This window comes from Melospiza georgiana, chromosome 6, assembly GCF_028018845.1.
Source record: "Melospiza georgiana isolate bMelGeo1 chromosome 6, bMelGeo1.pri, whole genome shotgun sequence".
Lineage (NCBI taxonomy): Eukaryota > Metazoa > Chordata > Aves > Passeriformes > Passerellidae > Melospiza > Melospiza georgiana.
The window spans coordinates 22,639,919-22,653,091 of NC_080435.1; the positions used below are offsets into that span (position 1 = coordinate 22,639,919).

At 50.7% G+C, this 13,173-nt stretch overlaps 2 protein-coding genes across 2 annotated transcripts; both read right to left on the reverse strand.

Moving 5' to 3' along the window:
- Nucleotides 1-247: 247 nt before the first annotated feature.
- On the reverse strand, nt 248-3,653 carry LOC131084935 (mas-related G-protein coupled receptor member H-like). The gene is made up of 2 exons (XM_058026691.1): nt 3,622-3,653; nt 248-1,100 (listed from the first exon to the last, which is right to left on the reverse strand). The coding sequence occupies exons 1-2, from the start codon at nt 3,651-3,653 to the stop codon at nt 248-250; spliced, it is 885 nt and encodes a 294-aa protein (XP_057882674.1).
- Nucleotides 3,654-11,265: 7,612 nt separating this feature from the next.
- On the reverse strand, nt 11,266-12,177 carry LOC131084581 (mas-related G-protein coupled receptor member H-like). The gene has a single exon (XM_058026154.1). It carries the CDS (start codon nt 12,175-12,177, stop codon nt 11,266-11,268), a length of 912 nt encoding a protein of 303 aa, XP_057882137.1.
- Nucleotides 12,178-13,173: the final 996 nt, after the last annotated feature.

The window sequence follows — 13,173 nt, forward strand, 5'->3', positions numbered from 1 at the left end:
GAACCAGGTGCCAGGGGGAATTTTGGGGTCACAGCCGTGTTGGGAAGGATCCATTTGGGAAACAGTGCCCTAGGACCTGTGAGGGAGGAGCAAATCCATGCTCCAATGTGCTCTGTGCAGAGCATCCCTCCCACATGGCCCTTTTCACTGCCTGCGCTCCCTTTTCCTGCAGGAATAAGGATGGGTAGGTGATCCTCAGCCACTGCCCCATGGTCCTGCATGGGGGCACTTGAAGGGTTCAACAGGCTCAGACGCCCCTGTCCATGGTGGCATCATTACTGGGGGCAGTGCTCCCTTCTGGCTCCTCAAACACCTTCTGGAGGCACTCCCTGAGGGACCCCATGGAGCAGCGCCTCCAGCACTTTGTTACTGAGATGTAGATGAGGGGGTTGATGCTGCTGTGCATGCAGGCAAACAGGAGAACAACCCCGGGGGACACAGTGGTGTAGCCGAGCTGCTGCAGGAAATTCCAGAGACTGAGGGGGACAGTGAGGAGCACAGTCAGGAAGACAATGATGTCAAGGCTCTTGGATTGCTGCTGCTGGGAGCTACCCTTGAAGTTAATGAAGAGGATTGTGCTGGAAATGACCATGGATGGAGCAAAGACGAGGAAGTTGAGGATGTACAGGGAGATGAGAGCTCCCTGGCAGAGCTTGTGTTCCTGTGACTGGCACAGGGAATTCACTGCAGAAATGGCAGCGATGGCAGTGATGGAAAGGGCCCAGAGCACGGCACTGACCACCACCCATGAGAGGCCCTGGAGAAGGTGGCAGAAGAGCCCAGGTGAGCAGAGCATGGACCTGCCCCTCTCGATGCTGATGGCCGTCAGCCGGTACAGCCCTACGCTGTGGAACATCGGGAAGAGGAGGAAAAGGAAGCGTATGGATGCTGGGGGCATGATGGAGGAGCAGGAGAAATGCTCCTGCAGGAAGAGCAGAGTGGAGGGGACCATGAAGATGAGGAAGAGGAAGTTGATGATGGCCAGGTGAAGGATGTAGGTAGTGATGGGTTTCATTGTGTCCCTCTGGATGCAGAACCCGAGGACCCAGAGCACAGTCCCATTCCCAGCCAGCCCACAGAGGCAGATGAGCAGTGTCACACTGTGTGGCCATGATGGGATATCTGTCTCACACAGATCTTGCCCTTCAGTGTATTATTTGGCGGGGGAGGGACACATTGTTCATCCCCTGGATGGAAGCTGGGCAGGCAGTGGGATGCGGCCCCTGGCTGTGGTCAGAGTGGATGGGCAGTCAGTGCTTGGAGAATCCAGGGATGGACCATGTGGCTCCTCAGCAGCTCCCTGCAGTGGGAAGGATTCAGTTGCGAGAAGTGAGATGTGCAGGGGAGGAGGGAAGTGGGAATGGTGGGGTGGGAGAGGGAGGTGGGAGGTTGGGATGGTTAGCTGGAGGCTGATAAATAACAAAGAGAATTAACATTTTCAGTTCTTCTGAAGTTGTTCAAAAGCAAATTGGCCAAAATTTTAAAGGATGTTTTATAGATGGATAATGAGATGATTGGCTCTCACAGTTAAGGGATTAATACAGTGGGAATATTAAGAGAAGCTTCAATAATATATAATTATGTTATTTCAGTCTGTTGTTTAGATGTCCCCTGTTGCCCCATAGTCCCCTTCTCCCCCTCTGTACTGTTGCCATCAGAGAGCCTGAGTCATCTAGAACAGGTAGAAGGAAGGGGTGTACAAAAGCTTGGTACTGGGGGGGAAGAGGTGCAGCATGAGAACACCTGACCCTCCAGTCAAGCTGCAGGAAAGCAGGCTCCAGCAATAAACACACAGAAGGGCTGACTGACAGACTTTGGGAGGGGCCAGGTTTAGCTGATGCAACCCCCGGGGTATCAAAGGTGAAGCATCCATCTTGAAGATCAGCCAGCCACGTGGTGGGCAGCCATGAGGGAAGCTCCCAGGCCTGCTTCTCCTTTTTTACTCATTTTGTTGCATTTTTTGTTAAGGTTTAATAAAACTTTAAAAATTAAAAAAAGCGGGTGGTAATTTCTTACAGGATGTAAAGGCTGGCACACAGGATGACAAACATGGCAGGAACCAGAGCAGAAACAGATAAGGAGGCCTGCAGTGGTTTTGGGGCAAATTCTAGTACATTAAACAACAGTGCATGGCCAGAGGAAAAGTTCATGGCAAGGGCACCTTAAATATGGCAGAATGAATTTAATATGACCACCAGAGAGACTCTGCTTAATAAACCTCCAGGATCATAGAAGGACCTGCAGGAGGAGGTGGACACATGGAAATGAGTTCTATGAAAATGGTGCTTATGTATTGGATAAGAAACACTTTTCAATGCTTCCATGTGGTTGTAATGGATTAATACCCTGTTGTAAAGTCTCACCATAGACACAATACAAGGAGAGATCCCTCTGTGTCCTGAGCAGGTCAAGAATTCCTGCTTCCTCATGCTTTGCCTTGTGTTAGAAAGTTTGTTCTAGCCCATTTCAGGATTAGGATACAGACGGGATGCAAAAGAGGAGAGAGAGGATCTGGGGATGGCCCTGCGGTCACCGGGAGAGGGTGTCAGGAACAGAGCAGCTGCTGCAGGAGAGGAAGGTGGGGTAGGGAGGAAGGCAAACATTCCACTGACCTGTTCCCTGTGGGGCAGCAGCAGGCAAAGGGCTCTGTGCAGATCAGCGGCGCTTCCTGGTCCCTCTTGCTCCTTTGGGATCCATGTCCTAAAGCGGCTCCTGGCAGGTCAGGGACATGAAGGAGAAAGTGCCCAGGTCACCAGGAGCTCCCCATTCCCGTCCTGCTGGCTCCTCTCGGTACTCTGTCCTGCTGTTGTTTCACAAGGCTCGACGGGAGAGTCGGAAATTTAATCTTTGCTTACGTCAGAATTTCCCTTCCTTGGAGTTATTTGTCTTGACCGTTTTTTCCTGCCATAGAGGAAGTAGCTTGACATGCAGATTTCTTTGAATGCCTCCTCATTTCCTCCTGATTATAGACTCTTTTACAAATGGGAAATTATCCAAATGCTTTCCCTCTCTCAGCAAGTTTCTACCATTCCTCATTTCTCTTCCCTGAGGGGTAGGTGTCCCTCCAGCAGCAGAGAGCTGCTGGTGGGGCTGGTGGCACTGAATGCTGCTGGCAGTGCTGGAAGTGCTGGTGAAGCATCTGGCTGCTTGTCAGAAACAACTCCCATTCCGGGAAGAGGTCCGGGATCATTGCCAAAACGTTCCCTGGCCCTAAGAAAACAAACTGAGCTGAGAATTCCCATTTCTGTCATTGCAATGCAGGCTCACACAGCCCAAAGGAAGGACAGCACTCAGTTGCTTGCAGCCAGGTCAGCAGCACTTGGAGCCCACTCTGATTAGTGCCTATCCCCTTGATGATGCAGTGAAAGCTATCAGGGACCAGGGTGCTGTGATCCCCTTTCCAGTCCTTCATTAGGGCTCATCCTCCTCCTCCTCAGATTTGGGAGACGTTGTGTTTGTTTTTACCTTACCCCATCCTTCTGGGCAACCTGTGCCAGGGCCTCACCACCCTCACAGGGAAGGATTTCTTCCCAAGATCCAATCTGACCCCACCCTCTGTCAGTGGGAAGCCAATCCCCCTTGTCCTGTCACTCCATGCCCTTGTCCAAAGTCCCTCTGCACCTCTTCTGGAGGCCCATCAGCTCCTGGATCATGAAGCGTTTGCCCTTGGAAGGATTGGGCTGATGAGGGGATGTGAGATTCCATAGCTGGGGACACAAACACGGGTTCAGCAGGGAAGAGAGGTGACAGTTCTGTCCCAGGGCCAGCAGTTTCCAGGAGGAGCATCCCAGATCCCTGAGGCACATGTCAGCCTGGGTAGGAATCATCTCACCTCAGCTTTCTGGGAATTCCTTGTAATTCACTGTAGGCTGCTGTCTAACTGCCAGAGGAGTGTAGAGGATGACTCATATAAAACACGGAACTTTCTAAGGATTAAAGCCAAGAGAGCAGCATGGATTTGCCTCTGAAAAGAAGTGACATTGCTGACATCCTAAATAACCCATCTGCTCTGGGGCAGTACTCCAGCCCACACACAGAATTTATTATTGCACAAATCTCTTTGGAAACTTTGTGGTGAAGGGGATGTGCCACTGGAATTGTGACATACACACGGCCAAACTAGATTTGAATCAGAAAGAAAAGTTTAACAGTACATTTGCAGTGCAGGGTCCTAAGGATCCAGCCAAGGAATGAGAGGGGGCAAGTTTAGGCAGCTGAAAAGACCAGATTTTGGGATTGGGGTTACTTTAAAATGGAATAGAAGCTGAGATGGAGCCCAAGTGCTCTGGGCACAGGTGTGGTTGCTGAGGCTCTCTCCCGTTGCTCATTTCCCAGGCAGAGTGAAGAGCAGCTGAGGAGCAGAGCCCTGAGCCCGTGGCAGGCTCTGAGGCAGCTGCCTGTGTGTGAGAGCCCTGGAGAACACGAGGCAGCACGGAGAGCAGGGGCTGTGGCAGGAGCTGGGACAGAGCCCGCGCCGGACGCTGCTCGGGCTCAGACCGCGGGCTGCGCTCCCCTTTCCCAAGGGACCATTCCAGGGAACCTCCTGCAGATCCCAGCCCAGGGACAGCAGCTGGAGCCTGGCAGCTGAGGGCAGGGCACTGCGGGCAAGTTCTCCAGGCTGCCAGAGGAAACCAGGTCAGACTCTTCTCTTCCACCTTCACCAGGGCCCCCTCATTGGGTGGAACCTGGTTATTGATTTTGGGGGCAGAATTGAGGTCTGTAGGGAATTAAGGGCTATAAATAGTATGGGAAATGGGAGGGAATATAGAAACAAGTGTCCTGCTGAAGGAATCCAGCAGCTCAGTGATATCAACTGACACCTGGGAGTCCAGCTCAGATCCATCCCAAAGGCATTTACTCTCTGATATCTCCATGGGCAATCCTCTCTTTCCTTCTCCAATTGTTTTCCTGCTCCAGCTCTGTCCTGTCCACAGCCAGGAAGGAGGTATCTCCCTGGCTTTTGTGCCAGGCACACAGGACCAGGCTCCCACATCCTCCTTGCCATCTGTCCTGTCCCTCACCCCTCCCTGTGCTGCTCCACATGGAAGCTGTGGGTGGGAAAAGATGGGAAAAGCCACGTTTGAGGGACAGCAGCGTTGCTCTGGTGTGTCTAATTGTCACCCCTGCAGCTGTGTGAGGGCAGGAGAAGCAGCAGAGGTGTCCCCATGAGCACTTTGTCCCCTGGCACGGAGGGAGCCAGCCCTGCCAGCTGGAGCCAGCCCGGTGGGAAGGCATCCCAGGGGAGCTGGAATGAGGAGAGCCACGACAACTGGAGCCAGTGGGACAACAGGCAGTGGAGCAAAGTGCCTGTCCCGCTGCTGCTGCTGCTGCTGCTGCTGTGCCTGTGTGGGATGGTGGGAATGGGGCTGTGCTCTGGCTCCTCGGCCAACAGCAGTGCCCACCCTCTGACTGACTTCCTGGCTGGGAGCTGTGCAAAGGAACTCACACCCTCTGGTAGTGTTGCCTTCTAGAGGGCTTTTGAGGATGTGCCAGAGCCAGGGAACAGGCAAAACACAAGGGAGTCTCCATCCAGTGGAATCATGATGAAAGAGAGGCATCATAAAATAGAACCATAAAATATCCAGAGCTGGAGAAGACCCACAAGGATCCTGGAATTGTATAGTTGTTACCCTCTGCAAGATGCCCACCTAAACCTGAGTGGAACGAACATGCGACACATAAAAATCATGCTGCCAGCTGTTAATCACCATGTTCTTAACTCTGTCAACAGATGTTATTAACATGTTTTAAATAGAAGATTCTAAATGGAAAACAACATTGGCAGCATATGAAGAATTAGTTCTGATTTTTTGGTCTTCTGTGAAAATAAGTGAAAGGTATATCTGATAGCAGCCAAATCTAAAATCTGCACAGAGTCATCCTTTAACATTGATACCCTCTTATGCCACTGGGCAGAGCCGCCTCCATGCCAAATCACTGCAGCTCTGTGTGTTTTGCTGGATGCCTCTGTAAAAACAGCTGGTCCGTTGACAGGGGTCAGTGCTGTGGTAACAGCTTTCCATACAGGGGGAGGTTTCCCATATCTGTCCATAAATGATGTGAGGGATAATGGATAGGTAATTGCCAAAAAAATTTTGCAAGCATGGTTTGAAAACTGGTGTCCTCTGATAGCAGCCATGCCACATTGTCTTTTCTTGCAGGTATGTAGATGGTATGTGGATCCTGGCCACTGAGAGTTTGTAGTCGCTCTCTACCTTTCTTAACTGAGAACATATCATTAACAGTGCACACAGTCTTTGTTGCTGTGTAAGGCAAGCATAACCATTCTAACACTTGCAAAGGGTCTTTATCATTAACAAACCATTGAAACAAAACAGCTGAAGGTTGAAATTTGCTAGGAGTTATAGCAGGTACACAGATTTGTCAGGATCCCATCTCCAATTCCGTCAGTTTTCTATTGCTTGAGCACAGTGTGCAAGGGCAGTTTTAGCTTCTGGGGTCAATTGTCAAAGTGAGTCCAGTTGGGGGTTTCTTCTGAGTAAGCCAAATAAAGGGTGTAAAAGCTCTGTAGACAAACCAAAAACAGGACACAACCAATTTAAGGAACCTAGCAGTTTCTGCAATTAATTTCAAGTTAGTGTGTCTTTAACACAAAGCCTTAAAGACTGAGGGCTGATGGTCTGTTGAGTAATTCTCCATCCTAGATAATGCCATGGGGACTCACGATGAGTCCTGCATTTTGAATTGCCTTTATGAGAGCTACCTGAATAGAACATAAAATGGATTGATCATGAGCTGCGAGTAAAATGTCATCCACATAATGATATATGGTTGCAGTAGGAAATTTAAGACAAACAGGCTGTAGGGCAAGATCGACTACCCTTTGGCAACACCTGCCTTGTGGCAGTACAGTCCAGTGAAAGCTCTTCGTTGGTTCTGTGTGGTTTAAGGCAGGCATGGAAAAGGCAAACTGAGGTGCATCATCAGGATGTAGAGGGATGGGAAAAAACCAGAATTTTAGCTCTAAAATTAGTAAGGGCCAATTGAGGAGAATCATTGTGGGTGATGGAAGCCCAGGCTGCAGAGCCCCCATAGGTTCAACAATTGCATTTATTGTCCATAGATCCTGTAATAATTGTGGCTTGCCATTTTGCTTACGTGTACAGAACATAGGGGTGTGCCAGGGGCTAGAAGATGGATTGATATGGCCTAAGGACAAGCGTTCTTCCATAAGCTGTTTTAAATTTAGTATCTGTTCCTTTCCTAGGGACCATTGTTTGACCCACACAGGGTCTTCAGTCCGCCATGTGAATTTACATGTGTCCAGTACTTGATTTTGGAACGGCTGATCAATGGGCCCTATGAAAAGGCCCTGCTGTGAGGTTGAGTCTATTTGTATGGTTGTTCCAAATTGTCCCAGAACATCTCTTCCCCATTACGTGTATGGTATAGAGGCAATGAATGGGGCAGTCCAGGCAGTTTGCCCATCAGACCCAAGGACAAGGCAAAGGTGAGTGCTCTGTCTAGGGCGCTGCATCCCTCCCACCCCAATCAGGGATGATGCACAGCTGATTGTGGGCCAATTACTAGGCCATTCATTAGTTTTAATGATACAGACATCAGCTCCCCTATCATCAACCCCTTTAAATCTTTTGCCATCTAACATTGGGCTAATTAGAATTGGCTGAGCTGTTGTAATAGAGCTTGTCCAGAAAATCTGTGGCTGACCTGTGGTGTCGAAGTTATCTGTGGCACTTTTGCCCTTGCCACTAGGGGTTTTGTTGGGGAAGGGAATAAGGTGTGATATACGTTGACCTGGAGGGATAAAGCAGGGTGGCGTGGGGGCCCATAGTATAATCTGTATTTTGCCCTCATAATCTGAATTAATAATTTTAGGCAGTACAAAATGTCCCAACCTGGTGGCAGAGGAATGTCCTATTAACAAAGCATGAGTGTTATTACCAAGGGGTCCCCAGACCAAAATGTAGGAGCTAAATGTACCAAAGATGTCATTAGAGTTATGGATTCTCGTGAAGGCAAGATCCAGCCTGGGAGTGCCTGCAGTTGTAGGCAGGAGCTCACTTGCTAAAAGTCTTGTCTTGAATTGTTTTTGATTCTCAGGGGCACGTGGACCGGCCACCAGTTGAAAGTTTCCTGGCTGTGTAGCATTCCAATTCACAGGGTACTGGGAGTGGCAGTCAACAGCCCAATGCTTTCTCCTTCCACACCTGGACAATCTTTAGATGGTATTTTTATCCCACCCCCTTGTTGAGGGCAATCCTTTTTAAAATGACCCATCGAACCACATTTAAAACAGCTCCCTGCCCGCGTGTCCAGAATGCGAAATGTGCAGTTAAAGCCACTGCTACAGAATTAGTGTTATCAGCAGCAGTTCCCACATTTTGGTATGCTCTGACCATATCTGCTATGTGGGTTATGAACAGCGAGCAATGCATTTCTACAATCTTTGTTTGCATTTGTAAAAGCAAGCAGCTGCAACAGGATAACTCTGGCCTCATCACTGTTGACCCACCAGGAGAGCGCGTCTTGTAGTCTGTCCAGGAACTGCATTAATAACTCTGCTGGAGCCTGTAAAGGCTTAGCAAAAGACAGGTTAGAATCTATACCCATCCCTGGGAGTCGCCGCAGGGCCTGCAGGGCTAGGCAAGCGATGATATCACATGCATCACACGAGTGGCCTGCCTGCACTGCACAGACTGCAGAGGGACCCTCTCCGGTCAGCTGCACAACAGGGTCTGGTGCATTTCTGTCCTGCAGCGCTTCTGCCTGCGCTGTACACAGCTCTTGCTAATCTGAGCCAGACTGCAAACTGAGTCACTGTTAGGATCATTTTCATGATGCTTTTCCATTATGCTTTTCATGGGGAGTGAGGATGTACGTGGTCCTGAAAGATCGTAGGTGGCTTAGGCCGTGATGGGAGGATATGCCGCTTTCTTTTACTAGCGCCCTCAGTTCTGTAATTACTTTATAGTCTAGCTCCTGATGTGCCGGACAATGCTTCAGCTCATCTATTACTGGGCAGGCTGTAAGGTCACCAAATCACCCTCCTCAAAGCAGCTTCCTGCCATTTTTGCCAGTGCTGGACTGCTGCATGGCCATCTAGGGCAGGAAGTGAGCCGCTGCCCACTTGCGAGATGAGAGTTCTGCTCCCAGGGGTCCCACCGTGCAGGAACTTTTATCGGGGTAAGGCAATCCCCCAGGGCCTGGGTTGATCTCAGGGTAAGGCAATTCTGCAGGGTTTGGATTATTCTTGGGGTCATATACGGGTTCTAGTGGCACTGAGGGTTTGGGGGAATTAATGTCCAAAGCTGCAAAATGGCCGACATTCGCGTGACTTCATTTAATGGCCGCCATGATTGTCCCCCATGTAGCGAGGTGCCCGCAACCTTTGGCACTGCTGTACCTGGCGATATCAAAAAGTCTCTGCTGTATTGCTTGCCAGGTTGCTAATCCCGCTAAAGGGAAAATCTTTAACTTGATTAGACACCCAGTCCAGCAAGGTCCTTAGTTTCACATCAGCCATATTAATCGATTGCTGATGTAGGAGCCGCTTTACCTAGCCCAAGCTCCTACTTTGTTCCAGGGATATTCCACTCCAATACATTCTCCCACAGGCCTACTCACCCTAGGAGAGGTTGGCGCAATTTTAAATTCCTGAGTTCCTTCCCGAACTTCTCTCGGATCCTTCACTGGATACTTTTCCCAGATTTTCTCGGATGGCTCCTTGACCTAGTGGAAGCTGCTACTGGACTGGCCAGCACATTCTGTGCCGCCTTTGTAGGTCCCGATTCAGGTCTGCCATTTGTAGCACTTGGAACAAAGCGACACGGACTCCCTTATACATCCAAAGGAGATTGCTTCATTGTAAAAATCGACTGCTGTTTATACCTTTAATCTCAACCTGACATAATGGAAACCAAACTGAGGCCTAAAAGAACTTAACAGAAGGAGGGCACCCATTGACTGGCTCAGCTGCATTGCTGCTATGATCATGTCCTGCCATCCAATCAGCTTCCCGCTCATACTCTGTCTGCATGTTCCCCCAGCCAATCAGCTTCCTGCTCATATGCTGTTCATGTGTTCCCCCAGCCAATCACAATCTCACTCCCATCTGACTCTCCCCTCACTCCTGACTGCCTCTCAGCCCTCAGGCACCTCCCACCCGCCCAGCCTGCAGCTCTGCCTTTCCCTCAGGGCCTTCTGGCAAGCGCAAGGCTTAATAACTTCAACAATTGTAACAACTACAACCCCGTGTCCTACAGTCAGTTGTACCACACTGGAATCAAACTGAAACCAGAAATCCAACTCTCATTTATGGGTAGTTACAGAATGACAAAGATCTGGAGAGGCTGGACTGTGTCTGGAGCTGCTGTGCAGAGTGGCTGTGCAGCTCCTCCTGAGGGTGGCCAGGTTCAGGATGGAGGCACTCAAGGGCTTCCCTGGACACTGATGCTGGGGAACCAGAGGATGGAAGGCCTCATTCTGCAGAAGAACAGCATAAGCCCATAATCTCTGTGCAATTCAATGGTCCAATCACCTGGTGATGGGAATTTTCATGTTCTTCATATTCAGTTTACTTTCTGGTACAGGAGGCACAAAGGATCAGTGGAGTTCACTATTGACCCTGCACTTTACTCACAGGGATTTAATTCTGAAATTCAAGAATGTGACAAATTCCCACTGAAAGGATAAGGGAATGTTGCTGTTCCTCCCCAGCTCTGCAGCCCTACCTGGTGTCCCTTCCCATCAGCTGGGAATGCAGGGCTGGCTCTGCTGGACAGAAGGGGAAGGATGCTCCCTGTGATCCCAAGCCCTCTCCTGCCATCCAGAGGCACCAGCCCTGCAGGGATTTGGGAAATCACTGCCACTCCATGATGGGTGTGTCCCTAGGGATTAAGGTGTCCCATTCTTTGCAGGCAATAGCTCCCTGGAAAAACCATGGATACTCATCTGCTGAGGCAAAGGAGATGGAGTTCATTCCCTGGGGCCGAGGCCATGAGGGTCATTGCATGGGGAATAGAGCTGGGGAGCAGCACTGAGGCCAGCTGCACTGCTTGGAGCCATGTGGATCCAGGAGGGAGGAGGAAAGCCATGCTGCAATGTGCTCCCTGCAGAGCATCCCACAAAAATCACCCAAGGCAATGCCCCTGCTCCCTTCTCCTGCAGGAATACAACAATAAAGGGAGAGTGGTCCGGTGGATATTGATTAATCAGGAGGTTAAAGGAAAGCTTCAGCCGCTCTCCTGGGGTCCTTCAGTAGAGCAGTGGAAGGGATCAGCAGGCTCAGATCCCCGTGTCCATGGCAGGGTCATCGCTGTGGGCTGTTTTTCCGTTTGACTCCTCAAAGACTCTCTGGAGGGAGAGACAGAGGGACCCCATGGAGCGGGGCCTGCAACACCTCCCCACCAAGAAATAGATGAAGGGTTTGATGTTGCTGTGGATGCAGGCGAGTAGGAAAACAACTTGTGAGGACACAGCGATGTAACCGAGCTGCTGCAGGAAATTGCAGAGGCTGAGGAGGAGAGTGAGGAGCACAATCATGACGATAACGATGTTGCGTTTCTCGGGCTGCTGCTGCTGGGAGCCCCACTTGGCCTTAATGAAATCAACTGTGCTGGAAATGAGCAGGGTGGCAACAACGAGGAGCAGGGTGATGGTGTGCACGGAGATGAGAGCTGCCCGGCAGTGCTCCTGCTGGTGTGATGGGCACAGGAATCTCACTGTAGGAATGACAGCAAAGAGAGCAAAGAAGGCCCAGTACTGGACACTGTCCAAGACCCACACCAGGCGCTTGGGAAGGCCACAGCGGCAGCAGAGCTTGTCCATATACCGCACTTTGCTGCTGTGCATCAGTCTGAATAGCACCCAGTAGTAGGACACCACTGAGAGCTGTAAAAGGTAATTCAGGTACAGCCGGGGCAAGATAGGAGAGCAGGACACGTCCTCCACCAGGAGGAGGAGGGTGGAGGGGAGCGCAAAGAGGAGGAAGAGGAAGTCAATGACAGCCAGGACAAAGAAGCGAGATTTATGAAATTTCAGTCGGAGAAGGCCGATGACAGCCCCGTTGCCAGCCAGCCCACAGAGGCAGATGAGCAGGGTCACACTGTGTATGGCCACGCTGGTGACATCTGTCTCACAGAGATCATCTCCTTCAGTGGGTGAGGCAGGAGATGGGGACACAGTGGTCACCTCCATGGATGGACGCTGGGCAGGCAGTGGGATGTGGCCCCTGGCTGTGGTCAGACTGGATGGGCAGTGAGTGCTTGGAGAATCCAGGGATGGACCATGTGGCTCCTCAGCAGCTCCCTGCAGTGAGAAGGATTCAGTGGGGAGGAGTGAGGTTGGAGTGTCGGGTTGTTCTGTAGGGGATGCAGTAGGGAAGTACAGGACAGAGGAGGGGGGAGCTGTGGAGGGCACTGGGGTCACTGGGAGAGGGTGTCAGGAACAGAGCAGCTGCTGCAGGAGAGGAAGGTGGGGTAGGGAGGAAGGCAAACATTCCACTGACCTGTTCCCTGTGGGGCAGCAGCAGGCAAAGGGGTCTGTGCAGATCAGCGGCGCTTCCTGGTCCCTCTTGCTCCTTTGGGATCCATGTCCTAAAGCGGCTCCTGCCAGGTCAGGGACATGAAGGAGAAAGTGCCCAGATCACCAGGAGCTCCCCATTCCTGTCCTGCTGGCTCCTCTCTGTGCCCTGTCCTCATGCTGCTCCCCAAGACTCAATGGGGTCATAGGGCAGGTGGAAGTTGTTTTACAACTTCAGCTACATCAGAGCTCCACTCCCTCGGAGTTATTTATCTTGATTTTTTTTTTCTTCGCCACAAAGAAATTGGCTTTTGTCAAAAGTCCACATGAAGGACTTTGCAAATGGCTCCACTATTTCTTCTGATTGGAAACACTCCTTCCCTGCAGAATGACCCATTCTCCAACTGCCTTCTCTCTACCATTCCTTATTTCTCTTCCCTGAGGTGTCATTGTCCCTCCATGAGAAGAGGGATGCTGGTGGTGCTGCTGGCACTGGAATGCTGCTGGCAGTGCTGGCAGTGCTGGTGAAGAGTCTGGCTGCTTTTCAGAAACTGCTCCCATTCTGGGAAGAGCTCCAGAACCATTGCCAAAACTACCCCTTTGCCCAAAGAAGCAAAACTGAGGCAAGAATTCCCATTTTTGCATTCTACCCCAGGCTCACAGAGCCCAAGG